Source organism: Piliocolobus tephrosceles, chromosome 10 (assembly GCF_002776525.5).
Source record: "Piliocolobus tephrosceles isolate RC106 chromosome 10, ASM277652v3, whole genome shotgun sequence".
NCBI lineage: Eukaryota > Metazoa > Chordata > Mammalia > Primates > Cercopithecidae > Piliocolobus > Piliocolobus tephrosceles.
The window spans coordinates 53,860,404-53,880,137 of record NC_045443.1 but is presented as its reverse complement, the minus strand read 5'-3'; the positions used below and the strand labels follow the sequence as shown (position 1 = coordinate 53,880,137).

Here is a 19,734-nt window from a genome sequence, read left to right as displayed (position 1 = left end):
AGCCCAGTGGGCCTAAGCAAAACTCGGACACAGGTGCCACCAGCCACAGAAGTTCCTGGCTAGAAAAACAACACCCCAAAGATCCCATAATACAATGAGATACCATCTCACACCAGTCAGAATGACTATTATCAAAAAGTCAAAAAATACTAGACGCTGGTGAGGTTGCCAAGAAAAAGGAATGCTTATACACTGCTGGTTGGAGTGTAAATCAGTTCAACCATTGTGGAAAACAGTAAGGCAGTTCCTCAGAGAACTGAATACAGAACTACCATTCAACCCAGCAATCTCATTACTGGGTATATACCCAGAGGAATATAAATCATTCCACCATAAAGACACATGCACACTAATGTTCACTGCAGCACTACTCACAACAGCAAAGACGTGGATCCGACCTAAATACCCATCAATGGTGGACTGGATAAACAAAATGTGGTACATATATACCGTGAAATTCTATGCAGCTGTAAAAAAGAACAAGATGATATCCTTTGCAGGAACATGAATGAAGCTGGAGGTCATTATCCTTAGCAAACTACACAGGAACAGAAAACCAAAGACTGCATGTTCTCACGTATAAGTGGGAGCTAAATAATGAGAACACATGGGCACAAAGACGGGAACAACAGACACTGGGGCCTGCTTGAGGGACTCAAGAGGGAGCAAGAGAGAGAATCAGGAAAAATAGCTATCAGGTACTATGCTTAGTACCTGGGTAACAACATGGTCTGTACACAAAATACCCATGACATACATTTACCTGTATTAACAAACCTGCACTTGTACCCCTGCCTGAATTAAAATAAAATTTAAAAATAAGCTGGGCATGGTGGCTCATGCCTGTAATCCTAGCATTTTGGGAGGCCAAGGCAGGTTAATTGCTTGAGCCCAGGAGTTTGGGACCAGCTTAGGTAACATGGCGAAACCCCATCTCTACAAAAAATACAAAAAGTTGCCGGGTGTAGTGGTGTGTGCCTATAGTTCCAACAATTTTGGGGGCTGAGGCAGGGGGATTGCCTGAACCTGGGAGGTTAAGGCTACAGTGAGCAGTGAGCTGAGACTACACCACTACACTCTAGTCTGGGTGACGAAATGAGACCCTGTCTCAAAAGAAAGAAAAAAGAAAAACAGTTTGATTTTTAAAAAGTTAAAAATAAATAAATACATTTAAAAAATAATCTCTCCCTCACAAAGCATCAGAAAAACAGACTTTACACTTTATATGATTTTATATTTTCTGTGTTTGTTTCATTCAGCAAATATTTATTGAATAACTACTAGGTACAAGATCTTGTATCTACGTTAAAATTTTATTGACACATTTAATCATTTTCTTCCCAAGGACTAAGGTCTTTTGTAATGCCGATGCCCTCCAAACATTCAACACTTTACTTAGATGAGTTGCCAGGATTAAAAGGTCTTCCTGTTAATAATCAACTTGAAAAAAATTATTTAAAACAGTGTTTAGCCACAAGAAAATTCCCAGCAATATCCGTTACCCACAAAATTAGCACAATCTGGTTCCACTTTGTATAATAAAATAATGTGTTGTTTTTCAATTGCCATTGACCCCAGGTTGCAAGTTATGTAAACTGAGTGCGCCCAAGTGAACCAAGAATGCAACCATGGACAGAACCTAAGTGTTTGAACCAAGGAAAGGGGATGGAATTAAGAAGTAGACACCAGGCCAGGCACAGTAGCTCACACCTGTAATGCCAGTCCTTTGGGAGGCTGGGGTGTGAAGATTTCTTGAGGTCATAAATTTGAGACCAACCTAGGCAACATAGCAAGACCATATCTCAACAAAAAAAGAAAAAAAAACAGAAGGGGACACTTCATGGCATGATCCATGATCCAATCAGATTGAACCCTGGCATCAGCCCATGGCATGATCCAATCAGATCATGCCTCGTTACCATCTTTAGACTCCAGCTTGAAAGACAAATTTGAGCATTGCCTCCTGTATCCTGGCCAGTCAATTTGCAATAAAGCCTTGTTTTCTCAAAAGCTGGTGCAATAGTATTGGCTTCTATGCATATCAGACAGCAAGCCATTGCTTGCTAGGTAACAATGAGAACATAGAAAAGCAGTTTAAATTACTAGTCCCTATTGAAAATATATATATATATTTTAATTCAACAAATGCTTTTTGACTGTTTTACACAAGGCATAGCAGTATGTGTGTAAAGTAGTTCCTACAGAGATTACACAGACCATGGCATTTTATTTTTATTATTAAATATTTGAAGAATGCAAAATATTATAGAGAATATTGATTATCACCTATACTGATGCATCTAACCCATAAGGTGATGAAATAATCTGTACAACAAAATCCCCTAACATGAAAAAAATATAATAATTTAGGCCAGCGTGGTGTCTCACGCCTGTAATCCCAGCACTTTGGGAGGCCAAGGCAGGAGGATCACTTGAGGTCAGGAGTTTGAAACTTCATCTCTATTAAAAATACAAAAATTAGCCAGGTGTGGTGGTGCGTGCCTACAGTCCCAGATCCTCAGGAGCCTGAGGCAGGAGGATCGCTTGAACCCAGGAGGCGGGGTTGCAGTGAGCCAAGATCACACCACTGCACTCCAGCCTGAGTGACAGAGAGAGACTCTGTCTCAAAAAAAAAAAAAAAAAAAATACATTACTCACTTCAGTTGACATCTCCAATATCCCTCCTCAAGCCCCAAAGGTAACTACTGTCAACAATTTGATGTTTATCAGTCTCTCATTCTCAAAAATATTTTAATACTTTTGCTATATACATATATATCCATAAACAATATGTAGCACTTTCTGTAAGTTTTAACTTTTTTGTTTTTGTTTTTTTTGAGATGGCGTCTTGCTCTGTCACCCAGGCTAGAGCGCAGTGGCATGATCTCAGCTCACTGCAACTTCCCCGTCCCAGGTTCAAAGGATCCTCCTGCCTCAGCCTTCCAAATAGCTGGTATTACAGGCACACCAGCATGCCCAGCTAATTTTTGTATTTTTAGTAGAGATGAGGTTTCACCATGTTGGTCAGGCTGGTCTTGAACTCCTGACCGCAAGTGATCCACCCGCCTAGGCCTCCAAAAGTGCTGGGACTACAGGAGTGAGCCACCACACCCAGCCAGATTTTAACATTTTAAACAAAATGTCATACCACTATTCACACGTTCTGCAACTTACTTTTTCATTCATTATGTTATTAAATTTTACCCACATTGATACATGCAAATCAATCTCATTCATGTTAACCATCATATAAAAAGGATACATGGATGAATAGGATGGATAGATAATAGATGTAAACAGACCAAAGGACCAACCATTGCATGAACATACTACAAGTTACCCATTCTCCTGTGAATGGGCATATACATTGTTTTCAATTTATTATGATTCAAATAAAGCAATGAAGATTCATGTACTAGTCTTCTTGTGTACATGTATGATATCTACCACCTGTATCTGAGATTGGAATTATTTGGTCATAGGGCAAACATGTTTCAAGTTTGACAGATATTTTCCAAACTGCTTACGGAAGTGGTTATACAAATTCACACTGCCCGAGAAGTGTTTAAGCTACACATTGGTTTACAGCTTTATTCATGGTATTGGCTGACTTTTTTTTTTTTGGCCACTGTGAATAATGTAAAATTGTATCTCACTGTGGTTTTACTTTGCATTTACCTGACCACTAGTGAAAATTAGCATATTTTTATATTTATTGGCCATTCTTTCTGTTCCTCTGTCCACTTTTCTATGAAGATTTGTTTTGCTAACAAATGTATACAAATTCTATTTCTTTTTTTTAATTATATGCTGTTACTATAGTTTTTTGGGGTTTTGTTTTGTTTTGTTTTGTTTTGTTTTTCACTTTAAGTTCCGGGATACATGTGCTGAACATGCAGGTTTGTTACATAGGTATACATGTGCCATGGTGCTTCGCTGCACCCATCAACCCGTCATCTAGGTTTTAAGCCCCACGTGCATTAGGTATTTGTCCTAATGCTCTCCCTCCCCTTGCCCCCCACACCCAACAGGCCCCAGTGTATGATGTTCCCCTCCCTGTGTCTATGTGCTCTCGTTCAACTCCCACTTATGAATGAGAACATGTGGTGTTTGGCTTTCTGTTCCAGTGTTAGTTTGCTGAGGATGATGGTTTTGAGCTTCATCCAAGTCCCTGCAAATCACATGAACTCATATGGCTGCATAATATTCCGTGGTATATATGTGCCACATTTTCTTTATCCGGTCTATCATTGGTGGGCATTTGGGTTGGTTCCAAGTCTTTACTATTGTAAATAGTGCTGCAATAAACATTTGTATGCATGTCTTTATAGTAGAATGATTTATAATCCTTTGGGTATATACCCAGTAATGGAATTGCAGGGTCCAGTGGTATTTCTGGTTCTAGATCCTTGAGGAATCACCACACTGACTTCCAGAATGGTTGAACTAATTTACACTGCCACCACACTGTAAAAGCGTTCCTATTTCTCTGCATCCTCTCCAGCATCTGTTTGTTTCCAGACTTTTCAATGACCGCCATTCTAAATGGTGTGAGATGATATCTCATTGTGGTTTTGATTTGCATTTCTCTAATGACCAGTGATGATGAGGTTTTGTTCATATGTTCATTGGCCGCATAAATGTCTTCTTTTGAGAAATGTCTATTCGTATCTTTCACCCACTTTTTGACTGAGTTGCTTTTTTTCTTGTAAATTTGTTTAAGTTCCTTGTAGATTCTGGATATTAGACCTTTGTCAAATTGATAGTTTGCAAAAATTTTCTCCCATTCTGTAGGCTGCCTGTTCACTCTGATGATAGTTTCTTTTGCTGAGCAGAAGCTCTTTCATTTAATTAGATACCATTTGTCAATTTTGGCTTTTGTTGCAATTGCCTTTGGTGTTTTAGTCATGAAGTCTTTACCCATGCCTATGTCCTGAATGGTATTTCCTAAGTTTTCTTCTAGGGTTTTTATGGTTTTAGGTTTTATATTTAAGTCTTTATTTATCTTGAGTTAATTTTTGTATAAGGTGTAAGCCAGGGGTCCAGTTTCAGGTTTCTGCTTATGGCTAGCCAGTTTTCCCAGCACCATTTATTAAACAGGGAATCCTTTCCCCATTGCTTGTTTTTGTCACTTTGTCAAAAATCAGATGGTTGTAGATGTGTGGTGTTATTTCTGTGGGCTCTGTTCTGTTCCATTGGTCTATATATCTGTTTTGGTACTAGTACCTTGCTGTTTTGGTTACTGTAGCCTTACAGTATAGTTTGAAGTCAGGTAGTGTTATGCCTCCAGCTTTATTCTTTTTGAGACAGAGTTTCTCTCTTGTTGCCAAGGCTGGAGTGCAATGGGGTGATCTCAGCTGACTGCAACCTCCGCCTCCCAGGTTCAAGCAATTCTGCTGTCTCACCCTCCCAAGTAGCTGGGATTACAGACATGAGCCACCACATCTGGCTAATTTTTTGTATTTAGTAGAGATGGGGTTTTGCCATGTTGGCCAGGCTGGTCTTGAACTCCTGATTTCAGGTAATCCACCTCCCTCAGTCTCCCAAAGTGCTGGGATTACAGGTGTACACCACCACGCCCAGCCTACAATTTCTATTTCTCTTTTTTTGAGATGAAGTCTCACTCTGTCACCCAGCTGGAGTGCAGTGGCGCGATTTCAGCTCACTGCAAGCTCCGCCTCCCAGGTTCACACCATTCTTCTGCCTCAACCTCCCTAGTAGCTGGGACTACAGGCACCTGCCACCACGCCCAGCTAATTTTTTGTATTTTTAGTAGAGGAAGGGTTTCACCATGTTACCCAGGATGGTCTCGATCTCCTGACCTCATGATCTGCCCACCTCAGCCTCCCCAAAGTGCTGGGATTACAGGTGTGAACCACTGTGCCCAGCCCAAATTCTACTTCTTAACAATAAAACCTTGTGGTTATCTGTGGGGTAAATATATTGCCCAGTTGGTGGCTTGTCTTTTTGCTCTAAGTTAAGGGGTATTTTTATGTAGAGAAGTTCTTAATTTGGTCAAATTTAACAATCTTCCTTTGTGATTAAGTTTTGTGTACCTTGTTTCAAGAGGCTTTCCTGTCTTAAAGACATAAATATATTCTCAATTTTTAAAAAATCTTTTAAAGTTTTTTTTTTCACATTTAGGTATTTATTGCACTGGGATTTGTTTTTGTGCCTGGTATGGGATAGGTATTAGTCTCTGTTTTTTAAAAGTTGTCCTTTCACCACTTACTGATCATTTCCCCACCTCATTTTCCTCCCACTGTCATATCAAGTTTTCATATACGTTCATTCTATTCTTTTTTTTTTTTTTTTTTTGAGACAGAATCTCACTCTGTCGCCCAGGCTGGAGTGCAATAGCGCAATCTTGGTTTACAGGTTCAAGCAATTCTCGTGCCTCAGCCCCCCTAGTAGCTGGGATTACAGGCGTGCGCCACCACACCCAGCTAATTTTTGCATTTTTTGTAGAGAGGGGTTTCAAACTGGTCTCAAACTCCTGACCTCAGGTGATCTGGCCACCTTGGCCTCCCAAAATGTTGGGATTACAGGCATGGGCCACTGCATCCAGCCTTTCCACTCTATTGCTTGCATCCATTTGTCTCTTTGCCTTGCACCTATTTGTTTATGTTACTACAGTTTTACTGTAAGTCTTAATGTTTGGGGAGGCAAGTTTCCCTCAGCTTGTCCTTCAAAATTGTCTTGGCTCTGCTTGCCCATTTGCTCTCCCAATTAAATTTGAAAATCAGATTTTAAAATTGAAAAAAAAAAAGCTATTGGAATTTTGATTGATTGAACTGGAATCATACTAAATTTATAAATTATTTGATATATGTTTTTATGATATTAAGACTCTTTATTCATGAGTATTGTACGTGTTTACATTTATTTAGGCCTTAATGTCTTCAATAAAATTTTATACTTTTCTTTTTTGTTTGACGCCAAGTCTTGCTCTATCACCCAGGCTGGAATGCAATGGAGCAATCTCAGCTTACTGCAAACTCCACCTCCCAGGTTCAAGCAATTTTCCTGTCTCCACCTCCCGAGTAGCTGGGATTACAGGCATGCACCACCATGCCTGGCTAACTTTTGTATTTTTAGTAGAGACGGGGTTTCACCACGTTGGGCAGGCTGGTCTTGAACTCCTGACCTCAAATGATCTGCCCTCCTCAGCCTCTGAAAGTGCTGGAATTACAGACGTGAGCCACCGCGCTGGGCCAATTTTATACTTTTCTACGTGAAGGTATTATACAAAGTCTGTCAGATTTATTCCTAGGTACTTTATATTTTTCTTGTTGCTATTGCAAATTATAACATTTTTTAAATTACAGTTTCTATATTATGTGTGAGATTTGCTTCAAGACATAATGATATAAATTGTTTATAACTAATTGAATAAAATAAGAATTAGTCCATTCTTTTTTGCTGGGTGCAGTGGCACAATCTTGGCTCACTGCAACATCTGCCTCCCAGGTTCAAGCAATTCTTGTGCCTCAGCCTACCAAGCAGCTGGGATCACAGGTGCACACCATGATGCCCAGTTAATTTTTGTATTTTCAGTAGAGGTGGGGTTTTGCCATGTCGGCCAGGCTGGTCTTGAACTCCTCACCTCAGGTGATATATCCCCACCTCAGCCTCTCAAAGTGCTGGGATTACAGGCGTGAGCCACCTAACCCAGCCAATTAGTCCATTCTTAAATAAAAAATAAAGGAGATAGACATGTCACCTTTTAAACATAGATGGAATGATGAAGTTAGAAATCACTATTTGCAACCATCATAGTAATAACTGATTTAGATAAGAATCATTAGTAATTCTAAAAATTATTTGTTAAAGTTTGATGAGGAACAGGACATTTATACAATCTCAAGATATCCTCACAAATTACTTATTAATTACAAAGGAAAAAATGTTAACTTTACAATGGAGAAGCATGGCAGACTCTAATCAAGGATTCAAAATTAATACCAAGAATGAGATAAACACATCTATGCCTACTGATGTGATGCAGTGAGAGGGACACAATATCACTTCTGTGGCATTTGTGCCAAAATGCACAGCCTGGATCTAAAAATGAGGACACAGCATACAATCCAACTTGGGGGCCGGGCGCGATGGCTCAAGCCTGTAATCCCAGCACTTTGGGAGGCCGAGGCGGGTGGATCACAAGGTCAGGAGATGGAGACCATCCTGGCTAACTCGGTGAAACCCCGTCTCTACTAAAAATACAAAAAAATTAGCCAGGCGTGGTGGCGGGCACCTGTAGTCTCAGCTACTTGGGAGGCTGAGGGAGGAGAATGGCGTGAATCCGGGAGGCGGAGCTTGCAGTGAGCCGAGATCGCGCCACTGCACTCCAGCCTGGGTGACAGAGTGAGACTCCATCTCAAACAAACAAACAAAAAAAAACAATCCAACTTGGGGTCGCTTTACAAAATAACTGGCCCATACTCTTTAAAAATGTCAGAATTGTGAAAGACATAATTGTGAAAAAAGAATTAAGTTATTCAAAATTAAGTGAAAACAGGAACATGGCAATTGAATGCAAAGTAAGATCCTGTATTAGATCCTGGGGGAAAAAATTAATTGCTATATAGAACATTTTTTGAACAACTGGCAGAATGTATATAAGAACTAAAGATTAGGCCGGGCGCGGTGGCTCAAGCCTGTAATCCCAGCACTTTGGGAGGCCGAGACGGGTGGATCACGAGGTCAGGAGATCGAGACCATCCTGGCTAACACGGTGAAACCCCGTCTCTACTAAAAAATACAAAAAAACTAGCCGGGCGTGGTGGTGGGCGCCTGTAGTCCCAGCTGCTCAGGAGGCTGAGGCAGGAGAATGGTGTGAACCCGGGAGGCAGAGCTTGCAGTGAGCTGAGATCCGGCCACTGCACTCCAGCCTGGGCAACAAAGCGAGACTCTGTCTCAAAAAAAAAATAAAAAAATAAAATTAAAAAAATTAAAAAAAAAAAGAACTAAAGATTAGATAATGGTATTACATCAAAGCGGGGTGACCAGGTGTCTCGATTTACCTGGAACAGTATTCATTTATATTTGCTATCCCTGTGTAAATTTTTTTTAATTTTTTGTATTGATACATAATAGATGTACTTATTTTGGGGATATATGTGATAATTTGATACATTCATATAATGTGTAAAGATGAAATCAGGGTTCCGTGTAAATGATTAATAGTTCCTCCTGGCCAGGCGTGGTGGCTCACACCTGTGATCCCAGCACTTTGGGAGGCTGAGGCGGATGGATCACTTGAGGTCAGGAGTTTGAAACCAGCCTGGCTAACATGGTGAAACCCTCTCTCTACTAAAAATACAAAAATTAGCTGGGCATGTTGGCACACGCCTGTGATCCCAGATACTCAGGAGGCTGAGGCAAGGGAATCACTTGAACCCAAGAGGCAGAGGTTGCAGCGAGCCGAGATTGTGCCACTGCACTCCAGCCAGGGTAACAGAACAAGACTCTGACTCAAAAAATAAATAAATAAAAGTGCCTCCTTTTACTCTCAAAAGTAACCCATATAGGGGTCACCCATATAAGGGAACGTCTGCAGGGGGGATTTCTGATAAATCTTTTGTTCTCACAGAAGAGGACAGATGCAGACATCACCACCCTTCTCCCTTATACTATCATTGTGTTTTGTGTGAAAGTTACCAGAATCAAAATGGAGTCACTAATGTTTAAAGAAAGAAGAGCCCTGACAAATCGAGCCAGGGAAGGCCAAGAAGAGAAAGTTCTTTAGGCTTGTATGCCTCACAAAAAAGACTCTGGAAAAATCATATCCTTGCACAGAAGCCATCTGAAACTTCCATAAAAAACATCTGCCCCAGAACTGCCTGTCCAGCCAGGACTGACATCATCCTTGTTATTGACCTTTGTAGCCAAATATAATTATTTAAAACAATTGTGCAATCTGCCTCTTTTCTTTAAAAACCTTTGTCTTCCTTTACCTCCCTGAATATGCACATAGTTTACTATGACAGGTATATTCTCATTGCAGCACTCTATTCCCAAATAAATGTCTTTTTCTTTTAGAGAGCCTCCCTTTGTTTGTTATTTAGGTTGAACTATATGGTGTCACTTGAAATCTTAAGTGATGTCTGGATCTGCAGCAACTGTCTTACAACCTTGAGGTGACAAGCTAGAAGAAAAGGCCAGAAGACACACAGACTTTAATCCTGGCATAGATGAGTCACTGAAGCAATGCCAGTGACCTCCTATCTACTAATTTACTATTAATTAACAAACTTTTTTTTTTTTGAGACAGGGTCTTGCTTTGTCACCCAGGCTGGAGTGCAGTGGTGCGATCTCAGCTCACTGCAAACTCCATCTCCCAGGTTCAAGCTATTCTCATGCCTCAGCTTCCAGAGTAGCTGGGATTATAGGTGCGTACCACCACGCCTGGCTAATTTTTTTTTTTTTTTTTGAGACAAAGTCTCACTCTGTCGCCCAGGCTGGAGAACTGTGGCGTGATCTCGGCTCACTGCAACCTCTGCTGCCCGGGTTCAAGTGATTCTCCTGCCTCAGCCTCCTGAGCAGCTGGGATTACAGGCGCCCACCACTGCGCCTGGTTAATTTTTGTAGTTTTAGTAGAGACAGGGTTTCACCTTGTTGGCCACACTGTTCTCAAACTCCTGACCTCGTGATCCGCCCACCTCGGCCTCCCAAAGTGCTAGGATTACAGGCGTGAGCCACCAACCATGCCGGGCCAATTTTTGTATTTTTAGTAGAGACAGGGTTTCACCATGTTGGCCAAGCTGGTCTCGAACTCCTGACCACAGGTAATCCACCCCTGCCTCAGCCTCCCAAAGTGCTAGGATTTCAGGTGTGAGCCACCATGCCTGGCCTAAGAAAACAAACTCTTACTTAAGTCATGCTACTATTTGAGCCAGTTCTCCCACTTATGCACCAAACTCAATCCTCTCTCAACTTTCTTGCCATCATTTCAGCAATTCTCCAAACTCTCTCCTACATCATGACTTGTACTAAGTACCCAGTACAATAACTGAATAGAAGATCTACCCCTATGTCCATCATTGTGAAGTTTTAGAACACCTGCAATAAAAGATAAAGATTCCAATTAAAATAAACATTTATGTACTTATCTTCTAAATAAAGAGCCTAAAACCTTCCATAGAATAGGGACAAAAAGGAACAAAGGAACAAGAATCAAAATGGCATTAAGGTTCTTACTGGATACAACAAGAAAGTGAAGCAATGTCTTTAAAATCCTGAAAGAAAATTATTTTCAACTCTAGAAGTCCATACTCAGCCAATCTATTATAAGAACAGAGACCTTTTTTTTGTCTTGTTTTGTTTTTGAGACGGAGTCTCACCCTGTCGCCCAGGCTGGAGTGCAATGGTGTGATCTCGGCGCACTGCAACCTCCACCTCCCAGGCTCAAGCGATTCTCCTGCCTCAGCCTCCCAAGTAGCTGGGATTTCGGGTGCCCAACACTACGCCCAGCTAACTTTTGTATTTTTAGTAAGATGGGGTTTCATCATGTTGGTCAGGCTGGTCTCGAACTCCTAACCACAGGTGATCCACCCAGCTTGGCCTCCCAAAGTGCTGGGATTACAGGTGTGAGCCACCATGACTGGCCAATAGTGCATACCTGGCCAACAAAGACCTTTTTTTTTTTTTTTTTGAGACGGAGTCTCGCTCTGTCACCCAGTCTGGAGTGCAGTGGCGCGATCTTGGCTCACTGCAAGTCTGCCTCCCAGGTTCATGCCATTCTCCTGCCTCAGCCTTCTGAGTAGCTGGGACTACAGGCACCCACCACCATGCCCAGCTAATTTTTTGTATTTTTAGTAAAGACAGGGTTTCATCGTGTTAGCCAGGATGGTCTCGATCTCCTGACCTTGTGATCCATCCTCCTCGGCCTCCCAAAGTGCTGGGATTACAGGCGTGAGCCACCATGCCCGGCCAATAATTTCTTTTTAAAAAAGGAAGAAATATATTGGGGAAAAAAGACTGCTGACAAAAAGGGAAGAGAAAGAAAAATCAAATATTTATTAAAAGTACCATAATACAGACCCATTTCAAGTAAGGACGAACACACTAACATATTTCTTAGTAGTTTCTTCACAATAGATTATTAAAGCGTAGAACAATTATTCATATTCAAAAAGAAATGACTTCAAAATAGGTTAAATTGTTTTCCATCTACTGTGTTTAATAAGGCAAGAACAAATGATTCACTCTGGAAAAATTGTCTCATCAAAAAAGGGGTGAAATAGTAAAGATTCATCAGCTAAAGTGGTAAGCTTTGGATATCTGAAAGATAAACATGTTAGTACTCTGATGATGACAGATAAATGAATTTAGGCAAGAAAATGCATTGTTACAAAAAGCCTGGGTTCTAAATCAGGATTACTGAGACACTAACAATTAATTTCAGATTTTTGTCTTCATTCCAAGAAGCACCAACCCAGTTTTCTTTAGACTGCCTGGGCTGGTTTGGGCCAAGATCTAGTCAAAATGTAGTCTGCAAGTGATGTAGGTAAATAAGATACAGGGATGAAGAAAAATTTAGCATCCCAGCCAGCTGAATATCGAGTTCGTGGATACACCGATGTCAGAGCATGTTCCATGCAGTCAGTGACCAGGTTCAGGTTTGTGCTACAACCCAACAGCCCTTTCTTCATGATATTGTAAACTGTGTACAAAAAAAGAAATGGTGGTCAACAATCTTATTCTTTATATTTTTATGATCATGTAGTCACAGAAGTCTAAGCACATCTAATTTCTACAAGATAGAATGATCTAGAATGTGCGTCCCGATATGATAGCCACTAGCCACATGTAGCTATTGAGCACTTAAACAATAGCTAATGCACCACAATGAAAACTAAAGTCTGGATTTTATTTAATTTTAATTTTAAAACTCAATCATTTTTCTTTTTTTGTTTGGTTGGTTTTTTTGGGGGGGTTTTCTGAGACAGGGTCTTGCTCTGACACCCAGGTTGGAGTGCAGTGGTGCAATCTCAGCTCACTGCAACCTCTGTCTCACAGGCTCAAGTGATCCTCCCTCCCCAGCTTCCCACATAGCTGGGACTACAGGTATGCATCCCCATGCCCAGCTAATTTTGTTTATTTTTTATAGACACAAGGTCTCACTATGCTGCCCAGGCTGGTCTTGAATTCCTGGGCTCAAGCAATCCTCTCACATCACCCACATCGGCCTCCCAAAGTGCTGGAATTATAGGTGTGAGACGCCATGCCTGGCCTCAAAATTCAATTCTGATGGCTGGGCGCAGTGGCTCATGCCTGTAATCCCAGCACTTTGGGAGGCCAAGGCGGGTGGATCAGTTGAGGTCAGGAGTTTGAGACCAGCATGGTCGACATGGTGAAACCCCATGTCTACTAAAAATACAAAAATTAGCCAGGCTTGGTGGTGCATGCCTGTAGTCCCAGTTACTCAGGAGGCTGAGACAGGAGAATTGCTTGAACTTGGAAGGCAGAGGTTGCAGTGAGCCAAGATCACAGCCTGGGTGACAGAGTGAGACTCTGTCTCAAAAACACACACACACACACACACACACACACACACACACAACTCAATTCTGTTACTAGAGGAATTTAAAATATGTTTAGAACAACACAGATATGGGAATATACTTTTTCTTTTCTTTTTTTTTGGACGGAGTCTCACTCTATCGCCCAGGCTGGAGTGCAGTGGCCAGATCTCAGCTCACTGCAAGCTCTGCCTCCCGGGTTCACGCCATTCTCCTGCCTCAGCCTCCCGAGTAGCTGGGACTACAGGCACCCGCCACCTCGCCCGGCTAGTTTTTTGTATTTTTTAGTAGAGATGGAGTTTCACCGGGTTAGCCAGGATGGTCTCGATCTCCTGACCTCGTGATCCGCCTGTCTCGGCCTCCCAAAGTGCTGGGATTACAGGCTTGAGCCACCGCGCCCAGCCCAGGAATATACTTTTTCAACTGGAATTTTTTTTTAACATTCTTGAGATATAATTCATATATCATAAAATTCAGCCATTTAAAGTGTACAAATCAATAATTTTTAGTATATTCAGAGTTGTGCAATCATCATCACTATCTACATTTAGAACATTTTCATCATCCCGAAAAGAAACCCTGTACCTATTAGAAGTCATTTCCATTTTTCACTGCCACCTCCTCCTCCAGGTCTTCAGAATAATATTCGTATAGGAAATTGACCAGTCCCACTCCCACAAGGCTCCTATCACCTGAACATGAGAAGTATAGCCTCAGGGAATGGCCCATAAGGCCCTGCAAAGACTTGTCCTCACTGACTTACCTCTTCCCACCTACATGCTTTCTCCTGTCACATTAAGACACATAGTTTGTGGACAAGCCCTTTGTTATCAAAAGGGTAAACAATGATGAAGACTGCACTTTACTTGAGCAGACATCTCACACCAGCCCTGCCATGCTACCAAGGGGCACACCCTCTCAAGCTTCCATGCCTCTAAGTATGTAATACTTCCTAGTGCTTGGGTGCCCCGGCCCACAGAGGACAGGGCAGGGAAGAGCCTGGCCCCAGGCTGCCTATATGTCCCCTTCCTCAACTGTGATAGTCATCAGACCAAGCCAACCATGAGAGCACTGGGACCTTCCTGACTTCCTTCTGTTCTGGGAAAGTTTTATTTAAGGAACTTTGTTCTGAGAGGATCTGCCAATCATTGTCCACCAACCCTCTTTTCCCTTTCTCATGCAAGGGTATTGATATGGTTTGGCTTTGTGTTCCTACCCAAATCTCACCTTGAATTATAGTCCCATAATCCCCACATGTGGTGGGAGGGACCTGGTGGAAGGTACTGAATCATGGGGGCGGTTCCCTCATGTTGCTCTTACAATAGTGAGTCCTCACAAGATCTGATGGTTTTATATGGGGCTTTCCTCTGCTTGCACTCATTCCCTCTCCTGCCATCCTGTGAAGAGGTGCCTTCTGCCATGATTGTAAGTTTCCTGAGGCCTCCCCAGCCATGCAGAACTGTGAGTCAATTAAACCTCTTTTCTTTATAAATTACCCAGTGTCAGTTATTTCTTCATAGTAGCATGAGAATGGACTAATACAGGGTACCCATTATCCCTATCAAAAGAAGAAAGCTTACAAGCATCAAAATACTGCTGTCCATAGGTCTCCTTAATATGCTTGGGGGCTTCTTTCCAACGTTGCTTCATGTCCTCTAAGGACTGTGTCAGGTTTGTCATTCCCGTTCTGAAGTAGCCAGGTTCAACTATGCTGATTTTCACCCCAAAATGTTGAAGCTCACGCCTGAAATAAAACCCCACAAGTTATGATTAAAAACCACCACCATTTCAATACTTTCAGGAAGGAAAAGCAAAATAAAAAAGATTATAAAATACCTTTACTGAATATTTTAAAGACTAAAGAAATGGAAAGGAAAAAAATTTAAATATAAATATCCCTGGATCCAACAATTAGGAAATTATTACACCAACTACCATAACCATTCAACTCTAGGATCACTCTAGGATCACTCATAATAAAGAGTTGTTAAGTACCTACTGTGTGCTAGACTCTAGAGGCATGAAGGACACCAATGACAATAAATAAAATTAGCATTTATTATGACTGGCACTGTGCTAAGTGTCTCACAAACTCAGAAGATTAAGACTCAGTTCCTCACCTCAGAAAGCCCACAGTGGGTGAGTCCAACAAGTAGGCAAATAATTACAACACAACTCAAAAGAATGATAAAGGAGAGGCATTCAAGGGGCTATGAAAGTAGAGAGGGAAGTACAGATAGATTTTCTGAGGGAGTCAGGGAAGTCTTCAGTGAGGGAAAAAATATTTCAGTTGAGTCTTAAAGCAGGGATCCCCAAACCTGGGGTGCAGACCGGTAAGTCCTGGGCCTGTTAGGGACTGGGCCACACAGCAGGAGGTGAGCAGTGGGCAAGCCAGCGTTATTACCGCCTGAGCTCAGCCTCCTGTCAGATGAGCCAGATATTAGAGTCTCACAGGGGCATGAATCCTATTGTGAACTGCGCATGCGAGGGATCTAAGTTGTGCGCTCCCTGTAAGAATCCTGAGGTGGAACAGTTTCATCCCGAAACCATCTCTTTCTTCCCGCCAGCCCCACCCGGGGCAGTGAAAAAACTGTCTTCCACGAAACAGGTCCCTGGTGCCAAAAAGGTTGGGGACCATTATCTTAAAAGACAAAAGGAAATTTCCAAGTGAAGAAAAGGGAAGAATAACAAACCAGGCAATGGGAATTCCACATGCAAAAGCATGGGCTTGTGGAAAATGATAGTGTGTTGACTAAGAGATCACTAATGAAACAGGATGTGAGCATTAAAATTGCCAGTTCCAGAATATTCAAGTTAGTTAAACAAACAGTTCCAAAAATACTTATCAAGGGCTGATTATAGGCTAAGTACTGCACTAAGTGCCACCTACACCGAGAGAAGTAAGCCAGCATTGTGCACCACGGCAGAGGCATACTCTAGGAGCTCTAGGGACAGTGATGAGGAGTGTTCCCTAAACTACAGGTTCAGGCAGCCTTGCTGGAGAAGACAAAGCTCAAGCTGACAGCGAGGAGGAACGTTTGAAATAATGGTCCATAAGGAGTCAGACCACAAAGCATTATGACCTCTAAGCAGTGGTTCTCAAAGTATGGACCCTGGATCAATGGCATCATCAGCATCTGGTAACATTTTAGAAATGCAACATATTTGGCCCCAGTCTAGGCTTACTAAATTAGAAACTCTGGGGGTGAGACTCAATAATCTGTTTCAATAAGCCTTCCAGGTGACTCTGAGGCATGCTAGAGTTTAAGAATTACTGTCCTAAGGGAAAAGCCTCGCTTACCAAACCAAAACCTAAAACCTTCCATGTTAGAGCTTCAAAAAGAGTCTCCAGGTGCCCATATGGAACGGAGAAGAGGAAAGGGCTTTGCAGCCAGAGGTGACTCTCCTCCTCTAAATTTCACTTCTCCTTGGAGTTTTCTCACTCTGATTTCTACCACAACTTGTCTCCATTCCCCTTTAATACTCCAATGCAAATATAGAACAAAATTTCCTTTGCCTGTTTATCCTGAGCACAACTAGGGTGAACTTGAATTTTCTAAAGGAATTACATAGTCATTTGAATGTTGGAAGGATATATCTTTGCTCTTAGTCTGGGAATGAGTCAAGGAGTCTGAGAGACCAGTCGTAGGTGATGGTAAATCACACAGCAGCCCTGTGGCAGTACACACAGTGTTAGATAGGCAGGAAGCCAAGTGAGGTGCCTACCACATGGTAACAACTCATGTACTTTCTTGGCTATTTCTCTGTTTCCTCCCTGGGCATGTAACACTCACATTGCAACACTTACACACCAGTCATGGTATGTGGTAGGCTAAATCACGGCCCCCAGAGAGATCAGGTCCTAATCCCTGTAAATGTTACCTTATGTGAAAAAGACTTTGCAGGTGTGATTAAGTTAAGGCTGTTGAGATAGGGGGTTATCCTAGATTTCTGCGTTGGCCCTAAATGCAATCACAAAGATCCTCATAAGAGAAGCGGAAGTGGATTTGATGACTGACGAAAGAGGAAAAGGCGATGTGACCACCGAGGCAGAGACTGGAATGATGTAGCCACAGCCAAAGAATTTCAGAAGGAATGTGTCCCTGTCAACACCTCAGTTTTGACCCAGTGATACCAATTACAAACTGATTACAAAAAAAAGTGTTGCTTTAAAATACCATATACCATAAATTACCTGTGGTAATTTATCACTGTGGTCATAGAAAGTCAATACATGTTGCCTTTAATATTCACAGCCCATTTCCAAGTGAAACTGCCCAAAAGTCAGCCCCTGCTAAAGAGGAGTGTGCACAGCAGTATTTTGGACCATGTTACTACAGCCTCTTGTCCACAGCTGATTGGACCAGGAAGGGGACTTGATAGGAGGAGAGTCCCTTGCAAGGCTGAACAGTAGCTCTGCCTGTGATTACCAATATGACCATGGGCAAATTACTAAACCTCTGTGCCTCAGTTTCCTCAGATGTACAATAAGAATAAAAATAATGCCTTCTTCATTGGGTTGCTGTGAAAGTTAAATGATTTAATGGATGGAAAGTACTTCCAGCAGTGTCTTGCCCATAACCATGCACAAAAATGTCACACAATGTGGTGTCACCTGGCACACACAAAAAATGAACTCAGCCAATAGGATTCTCTCTCAAGAACTATAAGGAAAATAGGCTGAGTGCAGTAGTGCAGGACTGTAGTCCTAGCTACTCAGCAGGCTAAGGCAGCAGGACAGCTTGAGCCCAGGAGTTCAAGGTTGTAGTAAGCTATGATCATGCCTGTGAATAGCCACTGCACTCCAGCCCATGCAATATAGGGAAATTCTGTCTCTTAAAAATAAATAAATGGGCCAGGCACAGTGGCTCACACCTGTAATCTCAGCACTTTGGGAAGCCAAGGTGGGTGGATCACATGAGGTCAGGAGTTCGAGACCATCCTAGCCAGCATGGTGAAACCCCATCTCTGCTAAAAATAAAACAATTAGCCAGGTGTAGTGGCACATACCTGTGGTCCCAGCTACTTGGGAGGCTGAGGCACAAGAATCACCTGAACCCAGGAGTCAGAGGTTGCAGTGAGCCAAGATTTCATCACTGCACTCCAGCCTGGGTGACAGAGTGAGACTCTGTCTCAGAAAATAAATAAATACACATACATACATATATATGATACACACATATATATACTGGGGTGGGGGGGTTCTATAAAAAGAATGAAGCAACTGGTAGAAGGACATGGAACTGAAAGAATGCATGAATAAAAGTCAGGCCGGGCACAGTGTCTCATGCCTGTAATCCCAACATGTTCGGAGGCTGAGGCAGGAAGATCACTTTAGCCCAGGCGTTTGAGACTAGCCTGGGCAACATAATGAGACTCCATCTCTGCAAACTACAAAAAATTAGCTGGGCATGGTGGTGTGCACCCACAGTCCCAGCTACCAGGGAAGCTGAGGTGGGAGGATAGTTTGAGTGCGGGAGGTTGAGGCTGCAATGAACCATGATGATCACACAACTGCACTCCAGCTTGGGCAACAGAGTGAGACCCTGTCTCAAAACTAAAAAATAAATATTGAGACTTAAACTGTGACATAATGGTAGAAGATAAAGACCTGGGTCAAAACACAGTTCTGCCAAATTCTGGCTATGGTAGGTGAACTTTGGGAAAGATATGTAAATTTGAGGCTGTTGTCTATATAAAATAGACTAGTAATAATATCTGTGTATCAAGATTTGAGGAGTGATGAAATAAGATAGGTGAAAGCAACTAGCACAATGCCTGGGACATATTTCAGTGCTCAGTAGTTGTTTTTGTTTTAACCTAAGAGAGTTACCTCAGAATATCTGAAAAGGCTTCCACTCCATACTTGGAGATACAGTAGACTCCTGCAAAGAAAGCAACTCTTCCCAGAATGCTGGAGACATTGACAATCCTTCCCCGCGCTCTCCTCACCAAGGGAAGCATGCTCAAGGTCACCTGGATCACACCAATGAGGTTCACTTTGAGGATATTCATAGAGTCCTCAATGTTCAGCCACTCACATATGGTCACTGGTTTAATAATGCCTGCATTGTTCACCAGTCCCCAGAGTCCTAAAACAATTAAAAGTCATATCAGAAGTTTCATTTCAGGCAAAAATACTCCATTTTGAACTTTGGTGGGGAAAGAATCACTCTTGAGGAATCTTAACCACTAACTACCCCAGGAG

General features: G+C 42.0%; 1 protein-coding gene across 3 annotated transcripts in view; it reads right to left on the bottom strand.

The window, feature by feature from the left end:
- Positions 1-11,997: 11,997 nt before the first annotated feature.
- HSD17B6 (hydroxysteroid 17-beta dehydrogenase 6) overlaps positions 11,998-19,734 on the bottom strand; it is a 39,887-nt gene continuing 32,150 nt past the window's right edge. For all 3 annotated transcript variants that reach the window (XM_023210743.1, XM_023210744.1, XM_023210745.2), the window contains exons 3-5: positions 19,360-19,618; positions 15,107-15,270; positions 11,998-12,667 (exon numbers count right to left, since the gene is read on the bottom strand). In XM_023210743.1, coding sequence (XP_023066511.1) covers positions 12,450-12,667; positions 15,107-15,270; positions 19,360-19,618 — 641 coding nt within the window. In that variant the 3' untranslated portion in view covers positions 11,998-12,449. The remainder of the gene's footprint in view (positions 12,668-15,106; positions 15,271-19,359; positions 19,619-19,734) is intronic.